The sequence below is a fragment of the Vespula pensylvanica genome, chromosome 1 (genome assembly GCF_014466175.1).
Source record: "Vespula pensylvanica isolate Volc-1 chromosome 1, ASM1446617v1, whole genome shotgun sequence".
NCBI classification, from domain to species: domain Eukaryota; kingdom Metazoa; phylum Arthropoda; class Insecta; order Hymenoptera; family Vespidae; genus Vespula; species Vespula pensylvanica.
Genome location: NC_057685.1, coordinates 1,610,057 through 1,627,556, shown reverse-complemented (window position 1 = coordinate 1,627,556; position 17,500 = coordinate 1,610,057). Strand labels below are relative to the sequence as shown.

At 32.5% G+C, this 17,500-nt stretch overlaps 1 protein-coding gene across 4 annotated transcripts in view; it reads right to left on the bottom strand.

Annotated features, from left to right (window-relative positions):
• LOC122633033 overlaps positions 1-17,500 on the bottom strand; it is a 145,718-nt gene that overhangs the window by 84,760 nt on the left and 43,458 nt on the right. For 3 of the 4 annotated variants that reach the window (XM_043820507.1, XM_043820486.1, XM_043820496.1), the window contains exons 2-3: positions 3,037-3,214; positions 1,144-1,423 (exon numbers count right to left, since the gene is read on the bottom strand). In XM_043820507.1, coding sequence (XP_043676442.1) covers positions 1,144-1,423; positions 3,037-3,173 — 417 coding nt within the window. In that variant the 5' untranslated portion in view covers positions 3,174-3,214. Of the gene's footprint in view, positions 1-1,143; positions 1,424-3,036; positions 3,215-6,449; positions 6,468-17,500 lie in introns of those variants that run through there. The other variant, XM_043820516.1, reaches the window with a different exon arrangement.

Here is a 17,500-nt window from a genome sequence, read left to right as displayed (position 1 = left end):
ATCGACCTGACTGTCCGCTTGCTCGCTCGCTCGCTCGCTCGCTTGCTTGCTTGCTTGCTTGCTTGCTTGCTTTTGCTTGCTTGCCTGCCTACCTGCCTGCCTACCTACCTACCTATCGACCATCCATCGAAAATCGAAAATCATTTCTACTCGACAAATCTAACACGAGAGACTTACTTATTAACCGTTCGTTATATATCGATTTTAATTCCAAAAAATATACTTCAGTGTTTCCCAAATTATTTAACTAGGTATCTAATAGGGAATATTTGTCAATAAGTCTTCCAGAAATAATGATAATTAATGTTATTATATTGTTTTATCATTTCGTTCTCCTTTTCTCTTTTTTCTCCTTTTTTCTTTTTCTTTTTTTTTCTTTTTTTTTCTTTTTTGAGACGATTAAAATTTCAGAACGAGGTTTTTTCTATCAGATATTATATCTGTTTGTTCGATTTATTTATTATTTATATATATATATATCATATTCTGTGAAATAATCATAAGTGTTGCTTGGTTAATAATTTCTTTTTGGTAAATTTGTCAAGAGTTCTTTCATAGAAAATAGTTTGACAGCGAACAAATGAATCTAATTTGTCTACTCTTTCCTTGTTTCTTTTTCTCTTCTAAATTACTCCAATTAAATATTAAACAATTTTTAATTAATAATAATAATGATAATGATAATGATAATAACATACGATTAAAAAATACAATTACAATTTCAGAATAAACGTTTCTTTTCTCCCCTTAAACCTTATATTCACTTGCTCGATTTATTTATCATGAATACATATCATGAAATAATCATAGGTGTTAAAATCTTTTTAAATTTGCAATGTTCCGTCATAAGAAAAAATTTGATAGGAAATAAATGAATCAAATTTTTCTCTTTGTCCCCATCCAAATTGTTTCAACTAAAAGTATTAAACAATTTTTCATTAACAATAATAAATAATAATTGAATTTTTATTATTGTCCAACGTAATTAATCGATCTTTCTATATTTATTAAAAATAAATTATTACGTATCCGATAATGAGAAAAGCTCGAAAACAATTTCTTGAGAGAAACTAATTCAAGTACAAATGATGACGAAAGTACGCGTCGACGTAACGTAGAAAAGATTAATGAACGAACGCTTACGTTCAAATGATTCTTCCTCAAGGTAACCGTACTGTCCTGCAAGGATCCTCGCGAGTAATGTCTCGCAAAGACCTCGACGAGTCTGGACCTACTAGAAGTTGGAACATTGGATTTCGATTTGGTTGTACCCGGTGGTGGTGAGCCATCGGTGTTTCCAGATAAGTTTGGATTACTGCTCTTTCGTTCGGGGAACACTAAGTGTTCTATGTTAGGCGTGTAACCTGGATCGCTTCTAACGATGTCCTGAAGTGTAACACGTCCTGTACTCGATCCGCCATTGCTGAAACAAGCAAGAACAAAATTAAAAGAAAAAAAAAATCATATTCGAACGAAACTACGAAGAGCATAGAATCGTTAAAACTATTTCCGATACAAACAAATATCTACGTATATACATACAGATAAAAAAAAAAAAAAAACCCACGTGTATATCGTCAATGTATTTACGATATTAAATTTGTAAACAGTAACAGTTTGATGATCGCGATTAATTAGAAAAGAATAACGATCGATAACAGGAACAGTTTTTCGATGTATTTTGCGTGTAAAGGAAATTAAAAAAAAAAAAAAAAAAAAAGAGAAAAGAAAAAGGACGAAGAAAGGAGTGAAAAGTAAAAAAAAAAAAAAAAAGAAAGAAAGAAAGAAAAAGAAGGACCGACTTCCATTCATTCATCGGTCACGGCTTTTTCTAACGTATTCAAAATGCATTAGAGACGCAAGGGTATAGAGCGGAATACAGGATGCGAGAAAAAACGTTCGCCAACTGGGAAACAAAAGCCACGAGAGGTAGCGAATAAAGAAGCGAGCTTGATGGTAGGTAGTAGATAGATATACCAAAAGCGTTGTGCAAGCACGCGTTCGTACACACAAACGAACATACATATACACACACACACACACACATACATGGGAAGATAGAGAGAGAGAGAGAGAGACACACACACGTGTAACCGGTTAGCTTAAAGGGGGTTAATTATGCAGAACGGTGAAAACCGTGGGCGGTTTACAGTAAGCCAATTTATGCGGATACTCTACCGAACGCTGGCTGGCTTGGCTCTCTGTTGCGCTATGGCCAACTCGAAAAAATGTTCAAGTCGATTTAACGGGTATAATGAAAAAGGAAAGTTAACGAGTACCAGGTAATAACGTATAGAACTATGATTTCTAATACTATATTTATCTAAGGAAAAGGTTATCGATCTTACGATATCGAATATTCGATCGAATATCGTACAATTTGTTATATAAAAATATTTGTCAATTTATGTATCGATTATTTGATTATTACTTTTTGTATGATTTTAACGCGTAATCTTTGTAATTTCATTAATTATTCAAAAATACATGATTCAAAATTCATTCGATAAATAAAAATGATCCACCTAAATATATATATATATATATATATATATATATATGTATATGTATATATATATATAGATAGATAGATAGAAAAATGTGTATGTGTGTGTTTATATAATATGTTACAAATATTGCTAATACTCAAATAACGAAAATAATCCGTAGATGTTTTATACGTATTTACTAGTACTCGAATTTCCAGGATTAAACCGTATTGAACGAATAAAACAAAATCGCTCGTTGATTTAATATAAATAGAAAATATTATGTGTCATTGCCGAGCCAATGTTAACGAGTGAAATGTAAACGGACTTGTCGTTGGATCCTTGATATTTTACTTTCGTGAACCTTCGTAATTTTTCTTCTTGCATCTCGTCATCTCTCGAATTAGAGGAGGAAGAGAAAGGACAAGAAGAAAAAAAGAGAAGAAAAAACAGAAAGAAGAAAAAAGAAAAAAAAAGGAGATAGAGAGAAAGAGAGCGAAAAAGAAAAAGAGAGAGAGAGAGAGAGAGAGAGAGAGATCGGACTAACCTTGGTGAAAATCCATGAGATTGCCTTTGACCGCGTCTCTTGCTGCTTCCACGACCGGGCTTGATGTTGGTAGCTTCAGCGAGTTGCAGCAAGCGGCTGCGATGCTGTCGCAACAACGGGTCCTCCCGACGATTCATTCTATCCTGCGCATCTGTAGTACTCCTTTGCTTCCTGCATCCTGCAAATCGTAAATCATCCTTTATATGTGTGTATATGTATATATATATATATATATATATATATATATATATGTATATTACGTAAATATATACATATAAATATATATATTACGTGTATATACATTATATATGCGTGTATATATAAATATATATTACGGAAAAAAATATTGACTATGTTTTATTTTTTATTTTTTGACGATGTAACAATATCACACTCTCTCAATTAATCTCGCAATTTACTTTTAATTGCCTGCGATATTTCTTTTTGAAATATTATTCATAAATTGACAAGCTTCGTTGAAAAATTATTATTGTTGTTATTGTTGTTGTTATCATTATATAATTTCAAGCATCGATCGTTTGAATGACTCTTTAATAGGAAACGTCATTTATGATTTGTTAAATCCGATAGAAATTTAAACTTGATCTTTTATTATATTTTACTATATTTTAAAAATCATTATATCACAAATATTATCTTAAGCTTTATTGAAAAGTTATTATTATTATTATCATTATTATACACACATACACATTTGTATATATATATATATATATATATATATATATATATATATATATCAAGCAACGATCCTTTGAACAACTCGACTAATAAACTTCATTGATATTTATTAAATCGACTAAAGGTTCGACTTAATCTTTAATTACTAATATTTCAAACATCATTAATAAAAAATTACTTCAAAATGTATTGAAAAATTAGTATTATCATTATCATATAACATATATATAAATACATATATAATAACATCAATCAACGATCTTTTGAACGATTCAACCAATAAATGTCATTAGTATTTATTAAATTGAATAGATGTTTCACTTGATCGTTAATTATCTCTGTTATGAAAATCATAAGAAAATTATCTCAAACTTATTGAAAAATTATTATTATCATTAACTATTATCACCATCATCATCATCATTATCATCATTATAACATATATATAATAATTTCAAAGAAGGATTGTTTGAACCACTCTCTACTCGGAAATGTCATTGCCATCTGTTTAATCGGATAGAGATCTAACTTGACATCTCTCACACCTGTCCTCGATTTATCTCCTTCACTTTGAAGTCGTGTTACCGAAAAGCTCTTTCCTCTTTGTTCCACTTGTGGAAGCAGTTTCGTATCGACGTTATTTCCGCTCTTTGCTCACACTGAAGAACCTCTTTCTGTTTCACGGTCGAAACGATTTGCCTTTACAAGTTAGAGAGAAAGAAAGAGAAAAAGAGATAGATAGATAGATAAAGATAGATAGAGATAGAAAGACAGAGAGACAGAGAGAGAGAGACAGAGAGAGAGAGAGAGAGAGAGAGAGAGATCTCAGTATCTTTGCCATCTCCGTAGATAAAATTTGCAGTAAACTAAGTTGCTCTGACTGGCCGAGTCATATTCATAAAGTACCGTGTCTAACTTGTTCGGCGTCAAAGTGGAATTAAAAGGGAGCTTTCTCGCCGCAGGCTTTCGTCTCTCTCTCTCTCTCTCTCTCTCTCTCTCTCTCTCTCTCTCTCTCTCTCTCTCTCTGTCTTTCTCTGTCTCTTTCTCTCTATCGTAAACCCACACGAACACTCCCACGCTTTCTCTTATTCTCTCTCTCTCTCTCTCTCTCTCTCTGTCTCTCTCTGTCTGTCTGTCTTTCTGTCTTTATATCCTTTCAAATTTAACCGAGATGCAATTTGTAAATACAAAGATAAATAATAATGATAATAATAAGGACAATAATAGTAAAAATATTAATAATGGTAATAATAATAATGAACGTAATAATATTAATAATAATAAATTATAAATAAACTTTCCCATTCAATCGAGAGTATCCCACCCCCCACCCCCTCATTCCATCCAGTTTTCACATCGGTATATGATCCTCGAACACGTAGAAACGTAACTCGCATTTCATTGGCGACCTCATGAAAGCCTCGTTTGTTTCTTTCCTCATTTCGAGCTCCATATCGTGGAAACTTTTTCTTTCTTTTTTTTTTTTTTCTTTTTCTCTTTTTTAATCGGCAGACGTTTCCTCCAATACGAATATCGTATTAAATTCGCTTTCACTGTTGTGTTAATTACGAAAAATGTTATATAGATATATCATATATACAAACTATACGATTTTAACTCAACAATCTCTTTCTTTTCTTTTTATTATTGAAAATAAAAGAAAAATATGGATAAATAAAGGACCAGCTATACTATATATTATACATATACATATAATATATGTATATACCTATATTCGGAGACAAGAGAGACGACCGTAAATACGTACATACATACATACATACATACATACATACATACATACATACATACATACATACGTAAATACGTGTCTCGAGATATCTCTCGATTTTGTTTACCCTTGAAATAAATCGAATTATCGTGAATAAATGAAAGGAAGAAGAGACACGTATATCTCTCGTAAAATCGAATGCCTTTAAAAAATATGTATTTTATAATATAACAACCCTCTTCTTCTTCTTCTTCTTCTTCTTCTTCTTCTTCTTCTTTTTATTCATATTCTTTCTTCAAACAACGTTCCTTTCTACTATGAAACGAATCGTTAGAGAACCTGACAAACTGTGTATCCACCGTTTTAAGAAAACCATATTTCATCGACGTTCTAAAACCTACTCATACACATACGTAGAGCCCACGTATGAACATATACGCACGAATACTTATGCATGAAATTGTATAGTATATATACCAAGAAAACTAGGTTGCAAAGACCGGCATATCTCTCGCATGGAACTCGATTCGCGCACGTTTGTTCAGTATCCTGTGTAATGGAAGCATGGAAAAGAGAGAAGGTTGGAGCCCTCTGGCAAAAGTCATCACCGGCTTCGAATATCGCTTTGCCGACCGCAATAGCACGTAATAATTACATCAAATCTGTACGGCCACGAGAAAGAGAGAGAGAGAGAGAACGATGTTATATTCTCACCCCCACCTCCACTTTCACCTCCACCCTCATCCCTCTCTCTCTCTCTCTCTTTCTCTCTCTCCCTCCCACAACCTCTCCCCACGTCAAAACTAGGTCGTACGCGATTGTTGATTATATATAAATATGTCGTCAAGCGCGAGAAACGAAGATCTCGTATCGTTTAGAATAATTTTTTACTTTTTTCTTTTTCTTTTGTTCCATTATCGAATCGCGAATATGTCCTATTAAAAGAAACGAAATTCACGTTTACGTTAGGATTACGTACCTTTCGTTAGATCATTCTAAATTTCCGAAGAACTAGATACGCGATTATCCCTTCGAAGTTGTTCTAACGTTGGCACTAGTTCGAATGAAACTAGAATGACTGGAATGATAGGTCGTACGCGAGTTTTGATTATATATAAATATGTTGTCAAGTCAAAAGCACGAGAAACGAAGGTCTCGTATTGTTTATAATTCTATTTTCCTTTCTTGTTTTGTTTTTCTTTTGTTAGTTTACCTAATCGCGAATATGTTCTGTTAAACGAAATTCACGTTTATCTTAGGATTATCACATTGTAAATTTCGAAAGAAGTGTTATGTTATTCGTGTGAAAAAAAAAATGTGTGTCGTTCTAACGTTGATACTAGTTCGAATGGTAGCAACGAATTGAAAGGAATGAAAGAACTTTGTTTTCAAAGAGGATATATACATATGTATATATGTGTATATATACATTGGGACTAATAAGGGACGTTTTGTTATTTAAGAATTGAGTAAGCGACGTTTCTGATAAAATCAGAGAGAAGATGTCGGGAAAATGAATCCGGTGGTTTGCACGTACGCTCGAGTAGTACCTCTTCATTATCTCTCACTCTCTCTTTCTCTCACTCATTCACTCTCTCTCTCTCTCTCTCTCTCTCTCTCTTTCTCTCTCTAACTTTCCTCTTTTTTTCTGACGGACAGGCTGTGTTAAGCGTTTTCGCGACGAACCTTCTATTCCGTGGTACGATTTGAAACGACCTCGTTTTTCGTTCCAAATTTTATTCTTGCAACGATTTTCTCGATGTGCTAAAAAAGGAGAAAAAAGAAAAAAGAGGATACAAACTTAAACGAATCGGTACGAACGACTGTTGAATGAAAAAAAATATAAATAAATAAATTAATTAATTATTTAATTAATTAATTAGGGTAAATTAATGCACGAATATTTTGTTCTTTTTTGTTTTCGAACGTCGTTAGCGATTCATTTTTTAACCTCTTCTCGAAAAAAAAGAAAGGAGAAGAAAAGAAAAGGAAGAAACAAAATCGTAGTAATTGACCGTACGATTAACTCTACCGGTGTCCAAAATCGGAAACGACATTTTCATCGTTCGACGCATGTACCGTTCACAAATCGTTACGATCCGCGGTAAACCACTTCATAAATTACAAATTCTGATTGGGATTTACGAGGACGGGAGGAGATCCGCCTGCGTTCAAAGCCGGGACCACCGTTCTCCCGGACTTTTGGCACGATCGAAGATTTACGGGTTTTGTTAGCCGAAAGAAAAGAAAAGAACAGAAAGGAGAGGAAAGGAAAAAAAAAAAAGAAAAGAAGAGAGAAAAAAAAATTAAAAAGGAAAAGAACCGAACGAGATTAAAAGTGCACGCGATGCAAAAATATTCTCTTCTTTTTCTTTCTTCTCGAATGTTGTATTTTAATGTCCATTAAAATAAAAAAGAAAAAAAAAAAAAGAAAAGAGAAAAAGAAAGAAGAATTAATAATCCAAAAAAAAAAACCGTGCGAATAAAATACATTTGTGACAGATTTATTATTATTCTTCCTTTATTTTTCTTTTTTCTTTTTTTTTTTTTCATAAAAAAATTATATATGTATATATTCTTTTTTTAAATAAAAAAAATATAGATACATATATATACATATATATATATATATTAATTATATAATATATAAATATAGATACATACATATATATATATATATATGTATGTATGTTTATGTAAAATTATACTAATATATATTATGTATATATATATATGTGCACCGTTATATTCTATAAATGATATTTCGTAAAGATATATTATAATAATCATGTTTACGTTCAAAGAGAATAAAACTCGTCGATTGCAATTTCTAAGAAACACGTAAAACGTAAGTGGATGAAGACGTACGGTAAAGATGAAGAAAGGGAATCAGAAATAAGATTTTATAGTATGACAAGTAAATAAGTAAGTAAGTGAGTAAGCAAGTAAGTAAGTAAGTACGTGTTGCTCTTTCATATAGGGTCTACTATCTAATCTGGAACATACGTACATATATCAGGGTACATTTCGTTTCTAGGTTTAGTATAACATCGGTAAAACGTATGGCCCGTAAGGAGGTCACGTACCGTTGATAACCCGAATCCAGATATGTCAGACATGTATTTCAGTATCATTGCCAATTCTCACGGGGGTCTTAAGATCAAGCGCGACAAAACACGTGACAAATAAAACCTAAACGAAAAACTTACTTTAACATAAGTTAGAAAATATTGCTTGCTAATAACCGAAATGAAACTTGGAAAGGATTTTTAAAATATATATAATATTTCGAAAGAGAGAGAGAGAGAGAGAGAGAGAGAGAGAGAGAGAGAGAGAGAGAGAGAGAGAGAGAGAGAGAGAGAGAATGTTCTATAAAACTTATGTAATGAAAATTCTTCGCAGTGAACGCGCAATTAGCATACATCTACATTAGATTTATTTTTTTTTATTTTTTTTTTTTTCGACAAATAAATAAAAGAAAAAAAAAAACGAGCTATATATACCGCACGTAGCGATTTTCTTTTATCAAATATGATATTGATTGCAAATGGGACCACTGGTGTATAAATATGCACACAAAAAAAAGAGATTATAAACGTATGCATTCGGGGAAGGGGGGAAGGAAACAAACCAACAAAACCAACTTTGTTGACTTCTCATATAACTCGAAAAGGTTACGAGTAAAAGACAAAGGGAAAAAAGAGCAAAAAACGAAATAAAAAGGAAAAAAAAGGAAGAAAGAAAGAAAGAAAACTTTTGTGGCTGTAATATTACTCGGAGATGCAAAATTCACAAATTTCTCTTTTTGTTGAACTTTATCTTGTAACTTCAATCCAATAGCGAGATATTATTTGTTCGGGAATAAAAGAAATAAGAAAAAGAGATAGATAGATAGATAGATAGATAGAGAAAGAAGAGAAAGCTCGTTTTATTAATCGAAGAATTTATTTTAAATAACGACCCTGTAACACGATTCGAGTGTATCGATGGATCGATGTAGATATATCGTTGACCTACATATAACCGTCGGAAAAAGAAGTAGAATACGATAGATAGAATCGAGCCTAACGATCGTTCGATTTGACGATCCTGATAAAGGGAAAGCTTCGAGTATAGGCGTTGGTTCAGTCTTATTCGTTCCTATATCGATCGAGTAAACGAGGAAAAGGGTCGACAAGACCGTTAGACGTACAATAGCTTCAAGATATGGTGCGATCTTGGAAGGACAACGGCGAACGGCTTCTTCTCCATTATCCTTTGGAATCCTTTCTCTTATGGTACCGTTCGGCAAACGCCGAGTAAAAAGAAATGAGAGCTTTTGACGGAATAAAAGCAACGGAAACGACGATAAGGAGACATGGACGAGCCTGCAAGAAGAGCTTTTAGGATAAGTAAGCTCTTACCTTGGTTGTACGTTTGCGCTTTTCTATCATGCCAAACTCGACTCGATTTTTCTTTCCTCGTTGAGAATGTGATCGTTCAATTTTTTTCCTTTTTTTATTTCTTTTCTCTTTTCTTTTTTCTTTTTTTTTTTTTTTTTACGATAACATCTTCCATGTTAAAATGTATCTACATACATATCTTTGTATTATAATAATAATAATAATAATAATAATAATAATAATTAATGATAATATTAATAACAATAATAAATAATAATAATAACGACAATATATAATTATTATTATTAATTTCTTTCTCCATTTTATTGGGGTATTAGGATGATTAAACGGCTCTCTGCTAAGTTTAATCCTTCTATTCTATATTCAAAAACTTTCGGTATTATCTCCGCATCTCTGAACTTACTCGTGCGTACATACACGTGCGAATGTAGATTTAGCGTTTTAAGGTTTCTTTCTTCTTTTTCTTTTTTTTTTTTAAATACGTTAATGTTCGTTTGAGATACCCGTTAAAAGGTATTATTAATCGTATTTCGTGCTAACATCCTTTGTTAATTGAACGTGCTTTGTATTGTCTATCATTAAATATTAAATTGTCAATGATGTATATTATTTTGTCTGATGCATAAATCTAAGTTCCGATCGATTGTATTTCATTGTTTTCACTATGTGTATCGTTGTATAATTCGTGGTCATCTATTTTTATGATTATTGCTTGACATGTACTCGTACCATGGTGTGTTGTTTTCTTCCAAATTATATTTATCGATTGTGTAATATTTTAGTTGCGGTTTTGTTTCTATCTGTTTATTCCATAGCTGACAGTAATTTACATTCAACGATTATTTTGATCTATTATTTCCGCTTGTTGTTCGTATTTTCTACATTTATCTATTTAATTTCTTTTAAGATGTATTTTTGTTAGTTCTTCGTTGCTATTATTTCGTTATCATCGTCATAGTCATCGTCATTGTCATCGTCATTGTCGTCATCATCGTCGTCATCATCGTTATCAATATCATATATTATTTATCATTATTGAAACTCCAGAATTGGGTCGACGTTACGATTGCACGGATTAGCTCGATTACAAGTTGTGTAGTGCATCTCAACGAATCCCTCATTGTTCTCCCATTAATTACTAATTAATACGAGAAATGTTTTAGCATATATTAAAGGCTTGATATCACTCTACGAGATCCGATGGAATACGAAACGACGTAAAATGTTTCATTAATTTTAACCGAACACCAGAGTCAATATGTCGTTAACGAACCGCTCGACGAAAACTATGGGTGACTTTTTTGATAACAAATTTTCAAAGTTAATGATTCGGGCCGCTATTGAAAATTATTAACTCGTGTAAATTTTCCTAGTTTAATAGGTAAAACTTTTTGAAAATAATATCGTTGTCCAGGAATAGTTTTACTTTCCATGCGTAACACAATATGGAGATGTACTTGTAAACTCTTGCGAGCGTTTCGTTACCGTTGCTCCTGTACCATGGCAATTCGGCTTGCAGGAGTGATTGTAAGCGTGCAAACGAGACAGGCGTCTATCATATATTATACATATACTATATCAAACTTTTTTCAATATATTATTTATATATTTTCTTTCTTCAGTTATTTACAAAGTAAAAAGGAATAAGAAAGAGGATTGTTGAGAGAATGAGATAAATATTGAATTACAGTTATAAAGTAGTCGACAACTTCGTTTCTTTTACATCAGAAAAATTTTAAATCTTATTTGCAAGCGAGATAAACGTCTAGTGTGTATATATATATATATATATATATATATATATATATATATTTATATCGAATTTTTTTCAATATATATTATTTATATAATTCTTTTTTCTTCAATTACTTATAACGTCAAACAGAGAAAGGGTTGGAAGTAAAGGAAGATGAGATAAATATCGAATTATATTTTAAATTTTTGAAAAATTCATTTCTCTCAGGAAAAATTTCTAGTCACGTTTACAAGCGTGCAAGAGAGATAGCCATTAGCTATACACACAAACATATATATATATATATATCGAACTTTTTTCGAATAAATTATTTATATATTCATTTTTATTCTTTGATTATTTACAGCGTAAAAAAGAATAAATGATGAGATGGACGGTGGTTCCAAAATGGAGGTGAAGCTGGGCGTGTGATGGAAGGCGGAAGTGAAATGAGATAAATGTGAAATTATAGTCATAAAATAGTTGAACAATTTGTTTCTTTTTGGATCAGAAGAATTTCAAGTCACGTTCAATCGATGCCCAGAGAATTTGAAATTTAGAGGACAAAGTTTCTTCCCGGGTATAGTTAGTCTTATACTATATCCGGTGCGAGCCCAGAATATTATGCATTATCTCGCATGGCTTTTGTACTTACCCTTTCTATATAAATAGAGAAGGGAGAGAAATAGCGCTATTAAATCGACCGACCGACCGACCGACCGACCGATCGTAAAAAAGCCCGGGATACAACAGCCAAAGGCCAAAAGCTTCTCTTAAAGCTCAATCATCGCCGAATTACATAGAAATTTGTGAGACAACCTTTCTCCTTTCTTTTTCATCTAACTTTGCGTTATTTTATTATAATTAAATACGTCATTTTATTGTATTAAACATTACGAAAGAATTTTTTTTTGAATCCAACGGAATAGACAAAGGATAACCAAAAGAAAAGAAAAAAAAGAAGGGAAGAATCTAAATAAAATCAAACTTCGATTTGAAAATCTTTCGTATCCATTGATTCGACAGACAACCGTCGATATCTATGATTTTAAGAAACAAAAAAAAAAAGAAAAAAAAGAGAGAGAGAGGGGAAAAGAAAAAAGAACAAACGAAAAGAAAAAAAGGGAGGAAAGAAATTTCGGGACAAGGACTCGACTGAATTTAACTCTGGTTTATGCCACCAAGATGAAACTGGGAACAAGAGAAAGAGTCACGTGCGATGACTTCGTTAAATTTAATGACCACCGAAGAATCCTTCCGTAAGAGCGACTAATTAATTACGCGGGTGATACGAGAAGAGACCAACATCTACTTCGGTGTTTGTATCAATTCCACACACACACACACACACACACATATATATACATACACATACAGAAAGAGAGAGAAAGAAAGACCTGCACGCATACGATCAAACAAAAAAGTCTATTAAAAAAAAAAAAAAAAAAGCTATTAAAAGAGTAACAACTTCGAGATAAAAATGAGAAAGAAAAAGGATCAAAAAAAGAAAAAAAAAGAAAATGGAAAATTGACGAGTAGAAAATCGGTTTGGCCGTTCTACTCGTTAATTTTCCAATTCTTTCTCTTTTTGTTTAATTTTTCGTTTATTTTCTTTTCTTTTTGATCTTCTTCTTTCTCACAAAATGGAGGACCAATGTGTATATGTATTCTATTCCCACGGACGAATAAAGCTCTTGCGAAACAAAGGGTAGAACAATAATGTGTGAGGGTATACGTTTGTATATGTATGTGTATGTGTCTGTATGTGTCGTCGTCGTCGTCGTCGTTGTCGTCGTCGTCGTCGTCGTCGTCATGTTTCATTGACGATACGTGTTTGCATAGCGAAGAAGACGAAGAAGAAGAGAAGCGAACGCGAACGCAAACGCAAATGGAAGAGACACTGTAAGCTTTAATAGCTAACGATCATGAGAACAGAGAACATGGACTAGGGGATGCGAAGGGATCTTTAATAGGGACCATGGTTCCTGTTGACGCGTTAAAAATAAGGGGTGCATACGTAATTCGCACGTTTCCTCTTTTCCTTCTTCGTCTTCATCTTCATCTTTCTTTTATCAAAGGAATTCAAGACGAATATAAAAAAGAGGATGAGTAAGAAAAATCCTGGAATATAAATATTTCATATTTATTATCAAGAAATTGTTTAACTTTTTAATAACAGTTATAGTTAGGATAACGAGTTAGGACAGTCTTAATAACGTTAAATGCTACGAGAAGATTTTAAATAAATTCGAAGTTGAATTAAATGGAATAAAAGTGAGGGAGGGAATAGCATGAGATAGATAAACAGATAAAAATATATATGTGTGTGTGTGTGTGTGTGTGTGTGTGTAGAGAGAGAGAGAGAGAGAGAGAGAGAGAGAGAGAGAGAGAGATAAAGTGAGATAAATCGTGCGATTTAAATATTTCATATTCATTATTACTATAAAAACTGTTTAAATTTTATAACAGTCATAAAAAGGGAACAAGTTAGGATAGTTTAAAAAATGTTGTATATTACGAAGAAATGGTAAATAAATTCGAAATAGAATTAAATGGGATAAAAGTGGGGAGGAAATGGAATGAGATATATAGATAAAAAAAAATTATATATACGTATATACATACATACATACATACATACATACATACATACATACATACATACATACATACATATATATATATATACAGTTATAAAAAGAGTACAAGTTAGGATACTTTGAAAAATGTTAAATGATATGAAAAGATTGTAAATAAATTCGAAATAGAATTAAATGGAATAAAAATGAAGAAGGGGGATGGAATAAGATATATATAAGTAGATATATAGGAAAAAGAAAAAGAGAGAAAAAAATAGAGAGAGAGAGAGAGAGAAAGATGAAGACTAAATTATACGAAAGGAGGAAACGACGTGAAAGTTAAGGGATGACCGGAGAGTGGATTTCAAGTGGGCGTCTTTTCGACGTTATCGACGATCCTTTCGAGATGCCCTCGATGCAACGGAATAGGAAAGATTACAGAAATTCAATCAATTTGTTCGCTGCATCCTGATTCTGATGGGGTAAGGATTAAAGAACACGTGCTATGGATAAGCGAAGAGAATTTTATATAGATTTTCTTTCTTTCTTTCTTTCTTTCTTTCTTTCTTTCTTTCTTTCTTTCTTTCCTTCTTTTACATTTTTCATAGAAATAAATATACCTTAGAGAAGTATTCGAATATTTGTTATCAAGGAAATATTATATATCAAAGGAATAAATAAAAATAAAATGGAAACGAGTGAGTATCGTAATAATAGCAAAGTTTCGAACACGACGTTCCAAGATCATTCGACGAACTGCAAATTTAATCGACGGTAATGGATTTAAAGTTAATGGTCTCTAGATGCTACTATTATCGATCGTAAGTCGAGACTAATGAGCAATCTGGGATATTAAATTCGAATGTTACGAAAAACACGACGAGCGACGTCGATAAAACAATTACTTTCTTCCTTGTTATTTTCTTTTTCTTTTTCTTTTTCTTTTTCTTATTCTTATTCTTTCCTTTTTCTCTTCTTTATGTAATATAAAATACAAAGAGTCGCAATCGTTGTTTCTAATATCTCATAATTTCTTCGTTCTTAATCGATTACGAGTAAAAAATGATAGATGAAAAACGTTGTGTCTGTGTGTGTGTGTGTGTGTGTGTGTGTGTGTGGGTGAAATAAAAAAAAATAGAAAAAAAATTAAACAACAAAACAATGAGTATTAAAAACATTTAAACATTTCGAAGTGGTACGACCGATGAAGTTGTAACGATTTTCCGAGTCGCTAGCAACATATTTCACTCTGTCCGATATTTTCTTCGCGCGCGCAGCGAAATCCTCTTCCTTCTGTTGGATTATCAAATTGTAGGTATGCTTTTTTTACGCAACGTCGACTACTACTGAACGTGACGGCCGAACGAGCCGAGCGTTAAAATCATATGATATATGCAGAATATGAAATCAGCTCGACCCTTACAAGATTCCCTCATCGTTTCATCCCTTCCAACCAACACTTCCCAATTTTACATACGGAAAAAGTTGCGTGTGTAAAAAGTTGTCTGCGTAAAAAGAAAAAAAGAAAAGGAAGAAGGAAAAGCGAAATAAAATAAAATAAAATAAAAAGGAGGAAATTAAACGGCCGAACAAACAAAGAGGAAAGAAGTAAAAACGGAAAGGGAAAAAACAAAAAAAAAAAAAAACAGGGAATAGTTACGATACCTCTAACCTTCGCGCTAATTAATATTTGCGAGAGAGAAAATATTATATACATACGTGGATACGTACGTGCATTCGTTTAATTAATTTGCGAAATAATCTGTGGTAGGTACTGGGTTTAAACGATGATTACGTGATTTAAGCTAAAACGATGGTACGTTTTTACATCGTTTAGTGAACGGGGTCAAGGGCGAGTTCTCAAAACAAAAAGAGAGAGAGAGAGAGAGAGAGAAATGAAAAAATGAAAAAGTAAAAGAATAAAAAGAAAGAAATATAAATTAAAAAATCAGTAAGATCTTTTTCGAAGAAAAAAAAGAAAAGATAGATCAAATAAAAAAAAAAGGACGAGCTACATTTTCTCTTTTTCTTTTTTTTATTCTGTTTTTTTTTTTTTTTTTTTTTTTTAATACAGTATTTATATCGACTCTCTTCGAGAAGAATCGATATGTATACGAACGTTCGAAGATAAAGAAAGTTTGTTCGTTAATCAATTTTCTTTAACACGACGCTCACTTACTTTTGCACTTTCTATTCAGTTTGACCATCTCGTAAAACTTTGTTCGTTCTCGTTAACTTCGATAGAAGACTCGAGAACATGTACTCTCTTTCTCTATTTCTCTCTTTCTTTCTCTCTTTCTCTCTCTCTCTCTTTCTCACACAGCCTTTTTCACTCTCATTCACCCTTTGCCTCTTCTTTCTCGAAAATTACTCTCCGATAACTTAAACATGTAAATTACCGTTGATCGAAGGTCGATTCGAAAGCTCAATTAATGTGGAATCGATCGGAATTAATTTTCTCAGTGTGTAGAAGAAAGAGAGAGAGAGAGAGAGAGAGGAGAGAGAGGAGAGAGAGAGAGAGAGAAAGATTTCATTAGAACGAACAAGACTTGGATTAGCGGCTAATGCGACGGCAAAAGGTAAATATCTTTTGATGAAAATTTGATCATCGGGAAAAGTAGAAAGAAAGAAGTAAAAAAAGGGAAGAAAAAGCAACAAGAAAGTATATATATATATATACATATATAGAAAAAGGATTTGAAATTGACGGAAACGAGAGAAAAAGAGAAAAGAGACAGAAAAAAATCGAATAGTTAAATCGAACGCGTAAAGGGGACGTGATGGTCCTTTAAAGTCCTGTAATTTGATTTTTCTTCGCCTTATTCTTTTTATATTTTTTTGGTTCTAACTCTCTGACACCCTCGCATCCCGATCCCGTCCAAAGAATTTCACTGAATGCTCGATCGCGTAGGAATTAAATTCCGTGTATGTATCTTCTATATCTTCTAACGGGCGTTTATTTTGACTTAAATGAACGAACGAAGGAACGAACGAACGAACGAACGAACGAACGAACGAACGTACGTATGTATGTTCGTTCAGAAATCGAAAAAAAAAAGGGAGAGTACGAGGAGTTTGAATACACAGATAGAGAACGCATATCATGGTGACACATAAACGACAACCGCAGATGGCTACCGAAGCACTTCGAGAAACGACGTTTTTATATTCCTTTATATTCCTTTTCCAGCAGTATTTTCTACGTTTCTACCATTTCTCGACAATTTGAGAATGAATAAGTGTAAACGATCGGAAAGAAAGAGGAAGAAAATTGCGAGGATTACGACAACGACGACGACGACGATGATGAAAG